The following is an 18,429-nucleotide window of genomic DNA, read 5'->3' as shown; positions in this document are numbered from 1 at the left end:
TATGAGTTGGCACCTCTTTCTGCACAGTCCAGATATTCCCGCTCTCCCGTAGTGCCAATCAATCAATTCACATCGTACTCATCGCCAGATGGCGACCTAAGGGACCACAGACTGTTGAGAGCTGGCATACAGGTGGAGATTCTCTTAGGTCTGACTGCCTTCGTTTGCACTTCTAGCGCTCGCTTGTACATCTTCTCTGTCTTGTTCAGCTTTCCCTAGCCCAAGTTGTTTAGCATCTAGAGCTCAGCAACGGGACTGATTGACTGATTGATAGGATCTAGTGAGCATCTGTCTTTTTTCCTTGCCTCTCTTCGTTTTATGGTACCGAGTTTGATTGCTGGTTATTGGTGCCGTTATGGAAGGTTGAGCTTGGTTTTGTGGTCGTTGTCCGCATTATGCCACTTTGAAATGATAGGAGATTCCTTTCTCAATGGCACGACTATGCTATATTGCTTCAGTGCGAGTGTTTCAACTGTGTTATGGTCCACCCTCAACCTCCAAATCGCGTGCAGATCTTGCGCAAAGGCAGTCCGCATTCCGCACTGGTCAGACAACACGCGAAACTACCCTTGACACATCTTTGGTTGAGCAGCAAAGCAAACCTGACGAATGACTGATAAACTTGGTTGAGCGTACGCTGCTTTCAAAGGCGCATATTCAGACCGCGCTGCTGCTGGAACTCATCAGTTACTACCATATACATCGGAGGTGTATTTCGAATATGATTTGAAAACATCCAGGTCTGTAATCAATGGCAATCGCACCTCCTGCTATAGACCAAAGTTGAGATGCCGTAAGAGCGAATCCCGTGTTACTCCAGATTGGAACTTAAGTAAGGGCGTGATGACGACAACAGAAACAATCTCTGGGCGTCTGCCTTTTAACTACTCATGCAAGACTACAGTTGAGAAGTCTCCAAAGTGATCTGTGCTATGTGCATAGAACCCTTCGTTTAGAAAAACAAATGGTGGATGCTTCCACAAAGAGGTCTTGTGCAGACTGATGCATGAAGTAGACCTTATCTTCCGGCGAGATGAGAAGAGATCCACAGAAGTCAATGATCTCTTACACTTCCTTTTGATCGGAATTGTCGTCGAGCAACTTAATGAGAACTATCATCACCGCCCGCGTGGTCGGCCAATACATGAGCAAATAGAAGCCAGCATCTGGATGCAAAGCTCGGCATCTTCGTACCCTCGTACAACTCGTCTCGGCCTGGCAGGAAAAAGTGTAACTTCTTAAGAGAATTATGTCTCATCCTCTCAAGGTCCTGACACACTAATGCTATCTAAAGGCAGGTACCGTCTATGTTTAATGTTAGACGCTTGAACACCGTATCCTGAGTTTGTTTGTCGTGATAGAAGGATAGATCGTTATACTCCTGGATTATCCTAGTTAAGTGATAAGGGCCTGTAGTGGGCGCAGCAGTTGTGGCATAGTGCGGGTGGCTTTTCCCCCGCCCGCACAGCCTTGCCGGCGTGCGCGCCCGTCGCTTGGTACGAGGCGATTGGTGGCAGGAACGGCTGCAGGCTGATGCGTATGCAGGCAGCCCCGCAGCCGCACCTGGTATGCAAGGCCAGCTTTGCACTTGCCTAACTTATATATAGTAGAGGCAGAGCAGCTCTGCTTATAAAATTAGACTTTACGTGTGAAACTGCTGCTATAGATCTATACCAAAGCCTGCGCGACAGCGTTGTGTAGGCCATATCCTGGCTCCACGCGAATCACCTTGAAAGATTACTGAAATATAAAGCTATGGAGCCATACCTGATTGCTATCACTGCAAGGTAATTTCTAGATATAACAATTGAATCCAATATTTCTTTCTCACTCTTAGCTTACATAATCCCACTAATATAACTCACTTATTTCTGCTTTTCTAAGACCTGGATCTGTAAAAGTAGCTTCCCTCCCTTAATCTTCACAGCCCATGAGTCCTGCCCGAACATATCATCCTCAGTCATCTCATTACTTAGAGTGAACTTGACTCGCTTTAGAAGTCTAGTCACTGAAAGCGGAAGTTGGATCTTGGCCAATGTCTGGCCCAAACAAACCCTTGGTCCCAAACTGTATGGCGTGAGCGCTTCATCCATGTCCTTCAACGTGACACCTTGATTCAGTGCATGTCCTTCCAACCAGCGCTCTGGGATAAAGCTGTCGGGTTCGGGGAAAAGTACTGGATCTCTGTGGTGTACGAAGTTCTGCATTCCAACAATGGTGCCTGGGGGGAGTGTGATATCAGTGTCCTGGACAGCAAGGGGGTGCGTTAGGATGCGGGGCAGGGTCGACATAATCGCCGGATGCACTCTGTGCGTTTCTTTGATGACAGCAGCCAGGTAGCGAAGATCCATGATCGCCGGACCCTCATCCCCAACCTCCTGAACCTCTCTCCGCAGTTTCTCTTGAATGGCTTGACCCTCTGGTTTGGCCAGCTCGTACAGGAGATACGTCAACGTGTGCTGGGTAACTGAGCTTCCAGCCAACGCCAAGCCCATGGCTTCTCCTACGGCTTCGTTAAAGGTAAGAGTGCGTCCTAAAGTCTTGTGTGGCGTTAAGAAGACATGACCGCCCACAAAACCCAGTTTTTCCTCGGTGCTCAGGTCTCTTTTCTGGAACTCTGCGAGTAGCCTCGCTGTTTCCTTATGCCACTGTGCAGAGGACCGATAAGCGTGTCCGATGGGACCCGGGAGACTAGCTTCAAGCTTAAGGCGCCTGAGCCATGGAAATGCTCTGTCAATAAAGAATGTTGGCGGGCTCCCCTCCATTGCCTTTAACATGGTGGAAAATTCGTGCTCGTCAGGCGACATGCCACAGTTGAACATGAACTTGCATATGACTTCAACACTCCAGATGCCAAGCGGCTCATAAACATCTGCAGTTCTAGAGGTAGAGTTATATGCTCGTCGAATGATTCGATCAATCATGACATCAGTTCTCTCGAGGATAAGTTCGAATCTGGCCATGACATTTCGATGAGAGAACGGCGGAGATAAGATTTTTTTTCGTGCTGCATGGTCGATCTCGTTTCTGATAGAATGTATTAGCATAATGGTTAAAAAAGTAGCTGGAGGGTGCCAAAGCCATTGGGTATGAGCTATCTTTCAACGACGTTCCACATTGACCAGGAATAGAGGTCGTCGGGCTTGTAATTCGTTCTAGGAGTATCTTCAATTGACGAATGAACATTAGAGGTCTTACGTTGTTGCAAATACATTGTTCTCCCCAATAAACTCAAACGGTTGATAGAAGTTGGGGTCCTTGACAACACTACGAGCCGTGTAGATGTCTCGGTACATCCTAGGGTTAGACAAGGAGACCTCATTTGGTCCTACACGCACAATGGAGCCATACTTTCTGTGCAAGTCCCGCAACACCTACAAACTTCGATTACTTTGATAAATTCGTAGACAGCCGGTCATTATGTACTTACGTAGCAGCGATTGAATTTAAAAAACGAAGGTAGAAAATAGTGGGTGGATATCTTGGCTAAGAATGGACCAGGAACATTGCGCAGTGGATGCACTACTAGTCGATAGACGGCCAAAACGCAGAAATTATGTTAGCTCGGGGTATGCCAAGATTATTCAAAGACTACTTGTCACTAACCAAGCTTAACATGTATGTGATGAGAATAAATGCGGCACTTTCCAATACAAAGTTTCCGCGGAAAATATACGAGTCAGCTTGCGGCGTGATAAAGAACGACATGACGAGATGATGGAGACAGTCTGAGGGTATTTTTCTGTTGTGAAAATAGAGCCGTTGTATTAACCGGTATCGATTTTATCAGGCAACAAGCGGGTAGAAAGGCAATAAGTAGAAAGTTCTGTGTTACCCCGCAGGATGTACAACGTACAACGTACAACCCACCGATCGGCCGTTTCCACCTACATGGAGTAATGCATACCACACATCAGATCTTAGGCAGTAACAGTCCCATAACGTAAGCGTGTCTAGCTAGTATAACGTTGTACGAAATACTAGTCTTACACTCTAATAAGCTAGGCAGGGCCACTAAATTGAATGCTTAATTAGTACCTTTATAGGTACACTTCTTGTAACAGAGTTATGTAGAGCTCAGTATAGAGCTCCTTAGGCAGCTTTACACATAGAAAGTAATGTTAATTAACCAATAAAATTTACATAGTTTTATTCTATTTATAAGTTATTAAATACTACTATACTATGGAAGCATATAATAATAGCTTTTATATGTGGCTCTATAGCCTTGTCTATCTCGCACGGACACGTTATGAAGCTTTTTGTACTAGCTTGGTTCAAGATAAGTCTGGGGTGCTAGAGATGCTTCATGAGCGAGAGATACAGCCGTGAGCTAGATAGAGCTAATGCAGCTTATCCAGGTAAATTATGATGTCCAAGGAGTTAATCTAATCATTGTCGCGAATGACGGACGTGCTGTTCGGAACCTGCAGCGAATTGTGGAGGCGATAACCTTGGCATGTGGGTTTTGTACGAGACCGAAACGAAGCAGAAGTTTTGGTTTCATCATCGTTAAGCTTCAAACAAACGCAATCTGGATTAGAGCGCTCCTTTTAGTTCTCATCAAGCTCCACGACGCTTGTGCCTCAGATGTCCATGTTTTGCTCAAGACACATGCTCCAACACAGAATCAGCGCTAAAGTAGACAGGCCTGTAGTAATACTATCTGTACACACAAAGCGGAGAGAAGGGGTAGCTTCGGAGCCGCATTGGAGCGGTGACTCAAAGGAGCATAGTTCCTGCACAGGTCGCGTCTGCAATACGAAGGGGTTTTTTACGTAAACTTTTGCTATCGCCTACACGATTGGTGCTGCTCTGACCCTAACCAACAGGCTGCCTTACCGACTCGAAGCTTGTCTTTCTGATTTCTGTGCAGATTCTACAGATATGCACTCGTCCAGTCTGCGCCATGGCCGTTGTGGTGGATACTCTGGCCACGCATGTGCCGCTTGCAGCGGCTCTGTTGACGCTTGCCCTGCTCATCCACGTTGTGCGTATGCGTTACCGGGTAGGATTGCGGCCCATTTTCCGCCTCCTCCACGAACTTGTGGCGGCGTCTCTTTGACGTCTCGAAACATCACCACCAGGACACATTGATTCGGCTGCATCGTCAGCACTCATCAGACCTTGTTTGTATTGGACCTGACACAGTCTCTGTAACAGACCCAGCGGCCGTCAAACTGATATATGGCATGAGAGGCGAATTCAAAAAGGCAGAGCCACCTTCTTAAGTCGGATCGTATTAGACAGCACTCGTTGACGTTGTGCAGTCAGCACATTATGATGTGGAGCAGAACATCAGCAATGGCAGGTCGCCTGGAAACATATTCAACACGACTCGCGAGGAGTGCCATGCTATCATCAAGCGTCTAGTTGCAAACGCCTTTAGCATAACATCAATGGTGCAATATGAGCCTTTTGTCGACTCTACAACACTTCTCATGTGCCAAAGACTCAAAGTAGGGTTTGTGAAAAAGAACAGGATATGTGATCTGGTACAGTGGCTCCATAACTATGCCCTTGACGTAATGTCAGTTGATGTTGATAAGTTCCTTCGATAACTGTACTCATAATTACCAGCGGAGAAATAACGTTCAGCAAGAAATCAGGTTTTATCGAGAAAGGAGAAGATGTCCGGGGTTCATTCGTGATGGTATCGAATGGAAGTTGGGGTACTTCGCAGTAGTATGTGCTCTTCGCCTGGCCTGGGACTCGCTAACAGCAAGCGTTAGGTCGGTCAAATACCCACCCTGGATCGATTTGTACTCAAAAAAAAAACCCTGTTATTGAAGGTGCTGTCGACGAACTTTGCCGTCAAATTCACTCTCGATCAGGTGCAAGATCGTATTTCCAAGCCTTCAGACCGCAAAAACTTCCTTGAGGTCTTCCTGCAAGCACATAAGAAAGATCCAAAATTAGTTGACAGACACCAAGTTCTGTCGTGCGCAAACTCCAAGGTCTTTGCGAGCAGTGGCACAACTGCTGTCTCCCTACGAGCTATTTTTACCATATGCTGAGGAATCCACACATCATAAGCAAAGCCATTGCTGGGATTGACACTGTTGTTGAGGCTCGAGATTGCGATCTTGAGCCTATCTCATATGCGGAGTCAAATCAGATGCTATATTTCCAAGCAGTGACGAAGGAGGCTTTGAGGAAATATCCTGCAGTCAGACTTCTTCTTGAACGCATAGTACCAGTTGATGACATTCATGTGGCCGGTCAGTGGCTGTCCGGTGGAACTGTTGTCGGTATTTGCCCATGAGTATTGCATCGAGATCAGTGAGTCTTTGGTCCGGATGCGGATTCGTTCCGACCAGAACGATGGCTTGAGGTGGACCCTGAATCGTTGAAAGTTATGCAAAGGTCCAATCTAGCTGTAAGTTTTTCAGTTCCGAAAAAATGGATGGACTAATGATGATACGTGCTAGGTTGGGGCAGGTTCGCGTATTTGCATCGGCAAGTACATCTCAATGCTTGAGATGAGCAAGCTTCTTCCACAATTGCTGTGGAAGTTTGAGGTGTGTTGACACAAATCATTACTCCGCTTCAAGGCTTCGCTGACTGATTAGTTTCATCTGGCACATCCCGAGAAGAAGTGGACCTTAGAGAACAAGTGGTTCGTGATACAGACCGGCCTCCACGTCCGAATCATGGAACAACAGAAACCTTGGTTTTGCAACAGAACACGCAGCCAACATTATCGGTAGTCGATCAGGGCGCTTAGGGAATTTCGCAATCTGACCACTGGATCACATGATTCGCTGCTATCCTCAAAGGTGTATTAAAAGTCGAACACACATTGTGTCTGCATAGCCAGGATGGACCAGTAGGTAGGCGCATCATTTCGATTTATTCGTCCTTACGACACATAAGTTTTCTGTTGAAATGGCACCTTCCATCACTGTTTTCAAAGCAACATCTATATCCAATCCATCCTTTGCTGCAAAAGATCTCTCAAACCACAGTGACCGTGACATTGCTCCTCAGATCCATGGAGCTAGCAGCAGCGTGCACGACGAACTCGCCTTTCTCGACAACATACTTCATGCTGCCATTCCATAGACCCCAATTCGCGACATTCAGGTCGATGCTCACGTCGACCGTCTCTCCGGCTGGGACAAGCACTTTCTTGAACCCTTTGAGTTCTTTGTTCGGCACGACGATGCTGGCAATCACATCCTGCACGTATATCTGCACAACCTCCTTGCCGTCCCATTTAGACGGGTTTGTGACACTGACTGTCGCCGTGATCTTTTCGTCGGCACTGACTTCGGTCTTGGAGAGCGAGATGTTGGAGTATGTGAAGTTGGAGTAGGACAGTCCGTAGCCAAACTCGTACAAGGGTTGAGGGTTGTTGAGAACGTACTGGTGGCCGAACTGCAGGGTGCCGTTGGGCCAAACCTTACCGGCTTCGGTGTAGCGGCCCGAGTTGAGGTAGTCATAGTAGATTGGTAGAGTACCAACGTCGTAAGGGAAAGACACGGATAGCTTGCCAGAGGGATTAACGTCACCGAAGAGGACGTCAGCGAGACCGTGGCCTCCCTGCTCGCCGGGGTAGAACTGCTGCACAAGACCAGCGGCATTTTCAGAGATCCAGGGCTCGGTGATGGGTTTTCCAGAGGAGTAGACGACGATTGTGGGCTTGCCAGTCGAGATGATGGCTTGGACGAGTGGGCCCATGGCACCGACAAGGTTGAGCGAGGCGACATCTACGTGCTCACCGGTTGTGGCGTTCACGCCTTGCCAGAGCTCGAATTGATCGCGAGACCATGTGCCGACTAGCACGACGGCGACATCTGCGGCTTCGGCTGCAGCAATGGCTTCGGGGAAGCCAGCTTCGTCAGAAGACCAGCGTTCGCAACCTTGCGCAAATGTGATGGTACCGTTGGAAGCCTCTTGGATACCTTGTAGAGGATTGACGTTTGCGGGGTTCTTTGCAGCATCCTTCACAACATAGTCTCCAAAGTTAGTGAAGTTGGCCATTGGTCCAATAACGGCGATGTGGGCCGACTTCGACAGAGGAAGAGTGTGATTCTTGTTCTCGAGGAGCACGATAGACTCAGCCTCAAGCTTGCGTGCGAAAGCAACACTCTCAGGAGTATGAATAACAGACTTCGTCTCATTCGCTGGAAGGGAGTTGTATGGGTGCTCGAATAGGCCCAAGGTGAACTTGGCCCTGAGCTGACGAGCGACTGCCCTGTCAACAGTCTCAATATCGAGCTTGCCAGCGTCGACGAGCTGAGGAATGACTTCGAAACTGTACGAGCCACCGCCCATCTCAACATCATTGCCATTAGGAAGAGCGTAGAGGGTTACAGCTTCCTTGTCGATCGGCTTGTCCTCGGTCTTGCATTGGCAGAGTTTGAATGTGCAGCAGAGGCGGTCTGTAGCGCCAGCATCCGAGGTGATGAAATATTCATAGCCCCATTCCTCGCGCAGAATGGTCTCCTGGAGAAGGTAGTCCGCGATCGATGGAATTCCATCGTACGAATGGTAGGCACCCATGATGCTGAATGCACCACCGTCGATAATGGCACGCTTGAACGAAGGCAGCCATGTAGTTCGAAGCTCACGTTCACCACCATGCACAGGTCCGGTGTTGATGCCTTGCTCCGGAGCCGAGAACCCAGCGAAGTGTTTTACTGTAGCGGCAACCTTCTGACTTTGGACACCTTTAACGTAGTTGTAGCCAAATTCTCCAGCGAGGTAGTGGTCCTCTCCATATGTCTCCTCAACTCGGCCATAGCGAAGTTCGCGTGCCAAGTCGACGACTGGTGCAAATATTTGGTTGATACCGAGTGCTTGAGATCTGATCTGGTCAAGACGTGAAGGACGGATGATAGAATGGCGTGCACTTACTCCTTTCCAATGATTACAGCCATCTCATGGGCAAGCTCAGGATCCCACGAACATGCGTGAGCGATAGGGCTGTTGAAGACAGTTGCATTGCCTACAAGCAGCCCGTGGATACCTTCGGTCTGGACAAACGCTGGGATACCAAGTGTTGTGTTGTGTAGAATGTAATCCTGACCTTTCTTGACGCCACCAGCAAGCCATTGCTGTTCAACCGGGTATCCAACATAGAACTGACCTCCGCGCTTCTCGAAATTCCACGCAATACCGGTGGCATTATATGCGTTGGTAGTCGTGTTGATCCAGTTGGAGATATCACCTTGGATCAGCTGAGAAGTTTTCTCCTCGATAGTCATGCGAGAGAGCAAGTCTGCAACTCGGTCATCGATCGATGCAGATGGGTCCTTGTATGTGGCATTGACAGCAGCCTGCCTGCGAACCAAATCAAGTGCATGGCTGAAAGCTGGGAGTAGTGACCCGGCAATGAGCAGAGCCGCCTCGAGGGATTGGTATCTCATCGTGAGGAGATTGCTCGGCGTGTCCTGTTAGTAGCTTACGAATATTTATCGGCAGTACCTACGTACCTTTTATACTATAGAAGTGCACTTGAAGATGATCACAATTAACCGGGCTGTTGACCAAGATTGACTTGCGGTCATTTCCCCGCAGTAGAACGCATGCCATTCTGCCTGGATGGTGTCGGGCCTGCAGTCAGCAGGGTATAGAAGCATGTCCTAGTACGAGCAGGAAGCACATGCATCGTCGCGGCAAGTATACTGTACCGAAGGTAAAGCATTAAGGCGCCGGGTAGGGTGTACAATCGTATGAAGGCTCTGTCACTGTTGTAGCGTAGCAGCCATTAACAAGGCGATTCCATCCGCTTCAATGCTGTTTTGAGATGCGAGGTTGCGGCGCCGATGCCGTGAAACGTCCATGGAAGCGAGTGTCACTGAGAAGTGAGGTCTGATTGACGGAAGAAATGGTGGCTGCGCTAGGACACGCTAGCCGGTACGAGATCATTTCAACGTCTCTCCGCATCTTGACCCCAGATCTCACAAGATTTTCAGTCTAGCGGAAACTAGGGATCGGGTCCGGAGCAGCACGGCCCGTAAGCTTATCGCAGTAACGCGACCGCACTTGCGTCAAGGTAGTCGATCCGCATGATGTATCTTTGCACAGACGTTCGGTCGGTCATCTGAGAGCCCCCCGTAGCTAAGCTGGGTCAGTCCTGGTGTGACGCGGTCATGCCTTCGAGTGACAAGTAATGCTTGGTTGGCCTCCGCAATCCACCCGGAAAGCTTGGTGTGGTTGGTAAGTGAAGTACAGAAGGAAAGAAGATGTTTGTCGGTCGTCAAGAATAAAGCTGAGGTATCGTACATGTAGAGTTTCAGATTTCATCTACGTACCTGCAGTAGCCTATGCCAGATCTCTGGCTTACGGCTTTCCAGTCGCCAGTATCTCGTAACCCTGCCTGCCTTGCGATCCCTGCCCAAAGATCGCCGTCGCATTATAGTGTAAAACATTAAAGTGGTATCATATAGATCATAAACATACAAGAATCGTGGAGCATAACTCATTGAAGCCTCGTACCTTCCCTCAGACGACCCTCAGACGAACAAGACAAACGTGAGCAAGAACGAAACCCACCATACTCTCTCGTTTTCACTTGAGCCCAGTGCGCTCGCAGCTCCAGTCTGAACTGGCGGTGCAGGCGGAACGCCGGTAGTCGTCTCTGCAGGTGCAGATGAGCTTGGCGTTGCACTTGTAGACAGCGTGTACCGAACAGAAGACCCCGCAGCCGTCGGCTGTGTAGTTTGTGACGTAATTTCTGTTGAAGAGGATGCAGGGATAACCGTCGACGAGCTGATAGAGGAGAGATCTGAGGAAGACGGAAATGGGGTTACTCCTTGGAGAGTTGTTCCAACCGAGGTGGGCAAATTGCTTGAGGGACTAGCGTTTGATAACGTTGATGAAACAGTGCTGGATGTTGAAAGATATGTAACCAGAAAGGATGATGCTTCGCTAGCGGTGCTCGAAGGCTGGGGGACCACTACACTTGACAAGGGGACTGACGATATAGCCGATGAGATTAAAGAACTGTCCAGAGAGAACGTTGGCAACACCTGCGACGAGACGGGAAGGGTAACGGTTGTGATTGTAGACAATGACGGACTGGAAAGTGTGCTAGTTTCCAGAGCTGTACTTGTGGATTCTGAGCCAGGCACGGTTGAGGAAGAGGCTGTTGGTGCCGAGCTGGGTTCACTGCCGGACGAGACCGATACTAAGCTCGAGGCTTGCGGTGGAGGGACCGGGATGACGATAGTCACTGAAGACGATGCAACGAGGCTGGAAGCGATACTGGCTTCCGATGTGGGGGTTATTGATGAGGCAGGGCTCTGAGAGCTCAAGGGTGAGGTAGTCGGGGCATAGCTTGATGTCTGGGGTGGAGGCACCGGGATGATAATGGTTGCGGTCGATGCTGCAACGGAGCTGGAAACATTACTGGATCCAAGAGTGGACAGTGTATTTGTTGGGTAAGCGGAAGAGCTTGTGATTGTAGGTGTTGATAGGCCCGTGGTTCCGGGGTACGAGGGTACAGAGCTAGAAACGCTGGGGGCTGTCGAGGCCGATGGGGAGTATTCTGATGACGACAGCTGTAACGACGAAGTCGCCTGAGCAACAGAGCTCGGAGGTAAAGGTACGGCTACGGTGTACGACGGAGCCAGCCATGTGGAAGTAACCGAGCTACTGGGGTAGAAAGGTATAGCGACAGTGTATGAGGGCGGCAGCCAGGTGGAAGCAATCGAGTCGACGCCTACGGAAGTAGGATAGGTGGGTAAGGATGCATAGATCGTTGGGATTGATGGCTCGTGTACTGCTGAAGAGGACGAAACCCGAGAGATTGCGGTTTCATAGCTGCCCGTCACTGATACTGGCGCGTAGGAAGCCGCAGTATGCGTCCCACTTAGCTCGGAAGATTGTAGCGGTGGAGGTGACGTGCTTGACGTTGTCTCACAGGGCTCTTCCTCGGATGACGGTAGTGTTGGCAGTGGAAGGGATGTCGGAGCTTTGTACGCGCTTTCGACAAGCGACGATGTGTACGGTCCTTCCCACCAGTAAGGATGTGGTACCTGTGGTACAGCTGCTGGTGCAGGTTAGTCTCTGGGATTTTAGAATTATACTGGGGGCAGGCTCACTGTTGGTATAATTGGCTTTTGGAGAAGCATTGCCCAAGACGCCCGTCGACAAAGCTGTCAGCACCCAGATAGAAGCAGTACGTGCCATCGTGACTTTGTTGGTAGTGACGATGCTGTGCTCTGATTGGCTAATGTCAGGCTGATCTTTGTCTCGACCTTAATCTTGAGAGATCAGACCAAACAATTAATAATTAGAAGAATGACACTTTGGAATGAACAGCAGAAGAGAAGTGCATTCCAGTCACCGAACATGCTTAGATATGGCAAAGAAAATGCGCTAGCAAGTCAGTGAAAATATGGGGCTGATTGAGGTTGGTAGATCCCAGCCCCCTCAGGCACACCAAATCATGTTTGTCGCGGGAAGCAACATCGTGTAGGGCCCACAACATGGCCAGTGCATGGTGACGTTGCATAGTCTCAAAGGCCCGGACAACAGTGACTGGCGTATTTTATGCAGACGCGTTGTTTCGATGTATTGACCAGCTATGGTGTTGCGGTGACGAGTTGAGTGGGCGGGTCAAGCACGGATTTCCTCACGTTGTCACCACGACACAACATTGTCGGCGCGTGGCTTGGTTTGCCAGTCTCGAACTGTAGCTGGCGCTTCGTTGTTCGACGTTAAGTTTGACGAAACGGCTGTCCAGAATACTTCGTCAACAGCTCACGCCGCGCTTCCAAACCAAGGCATGCAGCCGGCTGGCTTGTGAGACTTGTTGCAAAGATCTGGGCAGCGGGTAGTTTTGCATAGGAGACAAGAATTCGTTCCGTACTGTAAGCAGTTGATATAGATCTATGGGAGTACTGCGGCAGCTATATAGCGCCGTGCGGTTCAGGTATCAAAGTGCACTGCCTAATTTTGATCGAGCCGCTTCTTCATCATGGGGGAATTGTACGCAGAAGGCGAGTCCAGCAACACGTCTCGTACTGGCCTACATCTCGATCACAATATAGAGCGGCGCAGACATGCAGCACCTTTGCAGACTGTCACCCCTTGCGAACGTGGCCTTGGGAGCGCGGCCTTGGGAGCGCGGCCTTGGGTATTTCTGGGGCGTTTGTCAGCAAGCATCTGGCAATAACGTCTAGACAAGAAGTGCAGGTGTTGTGCAATTTCAGACAGCAGTTGGATCAATGTTGAGTCCACATTTGGGTTCAGAACAGGTCTGTGAATATTGATTTTTCATCATTGCATGTGTGCCGAGGAGGATGGACAGGAACCGCGGACTTACCAATGCACGATCAGTGTGTGAGGCTTTTCACAGTCTCCACACGTTTGTAAACCTCAATCGAGCTTACGCCGCTTGAAGAAGTGTTCAATGCCCTGTTGTGAAGCATCGTGGCGGGAACTGCCCACACCACCACCAGTACGCTTGAGATCTTTCAGATGATCTTTACCGTTGATCGTCAGGATTGTTGTCGTCCAGCCACAGGTGATATGTGGCCCGGGCACACGCGTATTTGAAGGAGCGGGAGGTGCAGACGCAATTAGCGTCGTGTCCCGGGCATCAACGGCATCGCGAACGGTGACTGCTGAGACTCCAGCCTCACCGGTGCCCTCCTGCATAGTAGCCTGAGGTGCTTTGACAGCACCAATGTTATCGTGCGACTTTGACTTAACAGGTTGCGACACGTCAGGCTTCGACGTCGGAGAAGGCACTAGATCTGCGATGGAGGATTTCACTGCCTCGTCTCGCGTCATGTGCAGCTCCAAGTACCCCGTATTCGACCAGCCCCCAAGGTGTTCCAACGATGGGCGGGCAGTCGATTGTAACTCGGGTAACAGCAATATACTTCTTGCGGGCAGGCGCCGAAGCAGGCGCTTCCAGAGTGTCGACAGGAAGATGCCGTGCGAGACGATGGCGACCACAGGATCAGATCCCTCTGCCGTTTCCTCCAGCAACAGCAGCAGATGCTCGTCGAGGAAGGCATCGGCTCGTAGGCCCATGGCTTCTTTCGTCTCAACACCAACGAAGCCGGGCTTGGTCTGCAGCTCGGCCTGCATCTCGGACCACTTCCTGCCCTCGAGGTCACCGAAGTCCTGCTCCATCAGGATGCGCAGCTGATTGACTTCGGGTACCGGTCGTGCAGATTGTGCATCGCCCTTGGGTTGCAGCTGGGCCTCCCTGACCAGACCAGCCGTCTTGGCTGCGCGCTGTAGGTGCGACGAGAACAGATGTGTAAGAGTCAGGTCGAGCGACCTAAAGTGCTGGCCAAGGCGCGTCGCCTGCTGGTAGCCGTGGACCGTAAGTGCAGAGTCTCTGCTGCCGGCACTGCACACTGGTTAGCACAGATGCCTCCATGCTTCGAGGGCAGATGACGTACTAGAGCTGGGCGACATTGTCGACCGTCTCTCCATGCCGAATCAGAAACAGCCTCATCGATCGCGCCATGACGCTCGATGAGAGCGTGAAGGAGATGTGTAGAGCTCCATGTTAGCGTCGTGGTGCTGAAGGACTAATCACGAAAGAGAAAATGATTCGTACATTTTGTTCCGTGGTCTGTGCTAGCGTGGGCGATGACTAAGATTGGCGACTTCGACTCCTGCGTGACGCTACAACATCCACCAAGACTACGGACATGTGTTCAAAAAGTTCCAATGATGCTCCAAGTTCATCGCTTCGCTCCTCCGCGCTCCCGCATCCCAGAATGCCTGATGCAAATGCGCCAGGAGGAACATTCGCAGCTCTCGCTACAACAAGCCCAGAGCGCGCGCCAAACCTACGGGTTCAGATATTCAGTTCTGAATATGAATGTTTAGGAGGTCGTGATGCCTAGAACAGAAGACCAGAGCCTTCCAAGTGATGGACATTTACAGTGACTAGAGACAGGCTTGTTAAGGTTGCTTTTCATCTTTCTGTCTAATAGCGGCTCCCGTTGCGTTCCCTGGTTAGCTAAACATTTTGTCACCTAGGCCTGCGCATTCGTCTGTCGATGGTTTTCATCTCTGTACGTCTAACATTCGACCTCTAGCCTACTTCCGACTGTTCCTGTGTCCCACACCGTCGCCACTGCCTCGCCTGCACGGTCCTTACTTGTTGATCCCACATCAAGCAAGCAAACTCAAAAGTAAAGGTCCCTTCACAGTTTTGGCCCTGCTAGGACCTCCAATCAGAATGAAGGGCATACACTCCTGTAACGACTTCCCGGCACTGTTGAGAGCATATGAGAATCTCACCCCATACATGCACCGACCGCTCACCGCTATCTCTCTCACTGTCGCGCCCAAGAATGTTTTTCCCTCATCGTCATCACTGTCACCGCCCAAGGTTCGCCAGACATCTCGCTAAGCCCTGATGTCTGTAGTCCACCGGCTTCCCTCACCTTTCTGGAACGATAATACCACACACCTACACTACTTCTATACCAAGACCCACACTAAAACACCTTTTGCAGTCGTTCTGGAAGACCTTCACCGCAGCACGGCTTTTGGCGAAGATGGCGGACGTTGCCCCACCAAACAAGCCCAAGGTTACTCTCGATTTCAACCTGCCTCACGGCACGGATGTCGAGGAAGACACACAGGTCACACCGGTGCCAATGTATGCAGCCTATGATTCAGGGCCTTTTGACACTCTGAGAGACCACCATGGTTCGACGACTGATCTTCATGGCATCAGCGATCGCCAGGACCACATCAAAACGAGTTCGCAGGACGGGAACGAAGATGACATGAATTATCGGCAGTTCTCCCCTGGCTTTTCTGATGACGACGGTGGTCAAGAAGCGTTTGATCGTTCATGGCACAGTCACCAGGCCGAGAAGCGAGCCACGAAAGCTGTGAAAGGCAAGAAGTCACCAAGACGCTCCGACGCCGAGGATGATTCTGAATCAAGTGTTCCAGCGAAAAAGCCACGTCAGTCGTTGTTTGGTGAACTCACGGAAGAACTGCGCGAAGAGAAGCAAGTCAGCAACCCTTTTGCGCCTGCGACACCGGAACATGGTATCGGCAATCGCATGTCCAGCCTCAGCCTTGACCAACAAATGGGCGATGATGGCGACATCAACAGGTCCATCACTACAGGCTTTGGTTTTGCATGCTCTGACATAGGGAGTGTTCGGGATTCTCCAGTCCCATCAGATGAAGATTTTCACATCCCTCCAGACGATGTGGTAAGCTCTGCGACCTTACCTCTGACGCATGAAACAGGCTGACGCCTCTCCGCAGGTCCCCTACCAGTTACGCCAGAACATTGACCGGAAAAAAGCTTTCACATATATGGACAATGACAAGTCTGGAAACTGGGATCCGGAGCAGGAGGCGAAAGTAGGAGCAGCGAAGCGAGCAAAGAAAGAAAAGAGGAAGAAGAAGGGCGAAAGCCCAGGACACAAGAACTACACCATGAAGTGCATCGTCAAACTCCCGTTCGAAGCTTTTGGTAATGTGCGCAACGCCACCAACGAGGAGCAACACTGGCCAGAAGACTGGTCTGAAATCGATTCAGAGCAAGAGCGCGAACTCGGCGAGTATTGGGAGGCGCATCGAATCAATACACCCGACTGCAAACTACAACTGCTTCTGGAGGATCCCGCTGCTGAGATTGATGATCTCACCGGAAATCCTGCAGCCCGAGGTTGCAAGGAATGCCGCAAACTTGTTCAACCTTGCTCAATGATCAAAGGCGGTGAATACCCGTGTGTAGAGTGCGTCGAGGATGGCAACGAATGCCATCCAATCCAGAAGCCTACCATCAAGGGCCGGTGCAAGCAGTGTGACCATACAGAGATAGAGTCTTGCTCGTTTGAAGATAATCCTTCACAAGCAATCTGCGATCACTGTGCCGACAACGACTATGTCTGCGAAGCACTCCCTCTTCCTGGCTATAAAGCTCAGCGTGTCGATCTCGACAAGATCGTCTATGGCCCAGGCCGACCTTACACGGCCTGCACGGCCTGCCGTTTGCATAAAAAGCGATGCAGTCTCAAGGGGAAAGAGGACAAACCGCCATGCAAGTACTGCAAGAAGAACAATCTCGGCTGCAAGTTCACCGAGCTACCCACATACAGTGCTGAGAAGCAAACGATGAAGAAAAAGAGTTTGCCAGAGATTATGCCAGAAGTCGCGAATCCGAAATCTGGTTTTTTCACACCTGAAGATCTATCAAAGATGCATCAACGGAATGACGTCGTGATCTCCCACGTACCATCACTGGATTTGGAGATGACTGACGCAGAAGGCAACACAGGCATGCTCACCACGATCAACACCTCCTTCGCGCACCCCATCAGATTCCATGTCGAAGGATCAGCCAGCTCAGACTGCAACTTCTGCGGGCTCCCTGTCTTCGGTATGGTGGGTTACTACGAGAGAGAAGTCCATGTTGTTCGTTGGAATTCAGGCCTTGGCTACACAGAAGTTGGCGGCGGTCACTGTCAGAATGAGGGGGAGACAGTCATGTGCTATGAATGCACGCAACGCAGACTGCAAATCATAATATGTCCACGCCATCGCTTCGAACGCTTGGCCGATGCAGACATGGATTACGATACTCTCACCGACGAGCTTGCTGGGGCAGAACCTGGGGGAGCCGACATGCAGTATCAGCTCCAAAGGTGGTGTTCGATGTGCTTTTCACCGGCATCATGGGGATGCAAGACTGTACAGACGACGCTGCACGGAGCGAAAGAGGTCGATATCGAAGGATGTCATCTAAGGCTTTGCGTTGCTTGCCAAGAGGCGCTACGCGTTGAATTCGAAGATGATTTCGATCGAATGGCTACTGAGATGGACGAACGGCCGAAGATCAGCGAGGCCGACGAGATCCTTAGGGTTGAGATTAAGGGAAGGCCGCGAGCAGACGTTGGCTTCCTCACGCAGGGTGGATTGCTACTGGTATCGGCTTGAATTTAAAATTGATGCAAAACGGCTGTCGTTGCATGGATCTGGGACACCTATCCAAAGATTTGGAATGACCCAAGAAGCTTTTTGATGGCTAGAGTTTACTGCAGCTCTACTCATTGAGCAGGACCTGGGTTTTAGGTCTTGTTTGGGGATCTAGCGTTTGATGGGATTACAGAGCACAAGCTAACTACATCAAATAGAGAGTTCCTTAATCTTGACTCTCCATGGAACAAATAGTCCACTGCGGACCTTATGCAGGCTCAATGTGATTATTTAGTGCTCCCTTGGATTCGGTGTGGCGAAATACGTTCGAAATCCCATTTACTGCACCTTTCATCTTCAAACTCCCATATCCCATCGAGATATCATAGGTACTTATCTGCTCTAACAATTTGCGGGATTCTGTTCCGTTCTGACAGATCTGTGGTTGACATTAAGAGGAACCTCACGTCACTATTGCAATATCATCTCTGCTACGTCATCTACCTCGAGACGGCGACAGCATCATTTGTAAAGTGAGACGACCAAGGTTTGAATTAT

At 50.1% G+C, this 18,429-nt stretch overlaps 5 protein-coding genes across 5 annotated transcripts, besides 1 other annotated feature; 1 reads left to right on the top strand and 4 right to left on the bottom strand.

The window, feature by feature from the left end:
* Nucleotides 1-1,865: 1,865 nt before the first annotated feature.
* EKO05_0006287 (uncharacterized protein) lies at nt 1,866-3,296 on the bottom strand (the record flags this gene model as incomplete). Its single annotated transcript, XM_038946071.2, has 2 exons — nt 1,866-3,027; nt 3,199-3,296. 2 exons carry the CDS (start codon nt 3,294-3,296, stop codon nt 1,866-1,868), a joined length of 1,260 nt encoding a protein of 419 aa, XP_038797790.2.
* Nucleotides 3,297-4,115: 819 nt separating this feature from the next.
* Nucleotides 4,116-4,235: a mobile genetic element.
* Nucleotides 4,236-6,957: 2,722 nt separating this feature from the next.
* EKO05_0006286 (Beta-glucosidase) lies at nt 6,958-9,374 on the bottom strand (the record flags this gene model as incomplete). The annotated part of the gene is made up of 2 exons (XM_038940599.1): nt 6,958-8,812; nt 8,863-9,374. The coding sequence occupies 2 exons, from the start codon at nt 9,372-9,374 to the stop codon at nt 6,958-6,960; spliced, it is 2,367 nt and encodes a 788-aa protein (XP_038797789.1).
* Nucleotides 9,375-10,463: 1,089 nt separating this feature from the next.
* Nucleotides 10,464-12,141, bottom strand: EKO05_0006285 (uncharacterized protein; the record flags this gene model as incomplete). The annotated part of the gene is made up of 2 exons (XM_038940267.1): nt 10,464-12,001; nt 12,054-12,141. 2 exons carry the CDS (start codon nt 12,139-12,141, stop codon nt 10,464-10,466), a joined length of 1,626 nt encoding a protein of 541 aa, XP_038797788.1.
* A 1,191-nt stretch (nt 12,142-13,332) lies between these two features.
* EKO05_0006284 (uncharacterized protein) lies at nt 13,333-14,440 on the bottom strand (the record flags this gene model as incomplete). The annotated part of the gene is made up of 2 exons (XM_038940365.1): nt 13,333-14,320; nt 14,373-14,440. The coding sequence occupies 2 exons, from the start codon at nt 14,438-14,440 to the stop codon at nt 13,333-13,335; spliced, it is 1,056 nt and encodes a 351-aa protein (XP_038797787.1).
* A 1,045-nt stretch (nt 14,441-15,485) lies between these two features.
* On the top strand, nt 15,486-17,892 carry EKO05_0006283 (uncharacterized protein; the record flags this gene model as incomplete). The annotated part of the gene is made up of 2 exons (XM_038940580.2): nt 15,486-16,160; nt 16,216-17,892. The coding sequence occupies 2 exons, from the start codon at nt 15,486-15,488 to the stop codon at nt 17,890-17,892; spliced, it is 2,352 nt and encodes a 783-aa protein (XP_038797786.2).
* Between the last annotated feature and the right edge of the window lie 537 nt (nt 17,893-18,429).

This window comes from Ascochyta rabiei, chromosome 10 (genome assembly GCF_004011695.2).
Source record: "Ascochyta rabiei chromosome 10, complete sequence".
Lineage (NCBI taxonomy): Eukaryota > Fungi > Ascomycota > Dothideomycetes > Pleosporales > Didymellaceae > Ascochyta > Ascochyta rabiei.
The sequence above is the reverse complement of the archived record's forward strand: the minus strand, read 5'-3'. Positions and strand labels throughout refer to the sequence as shown.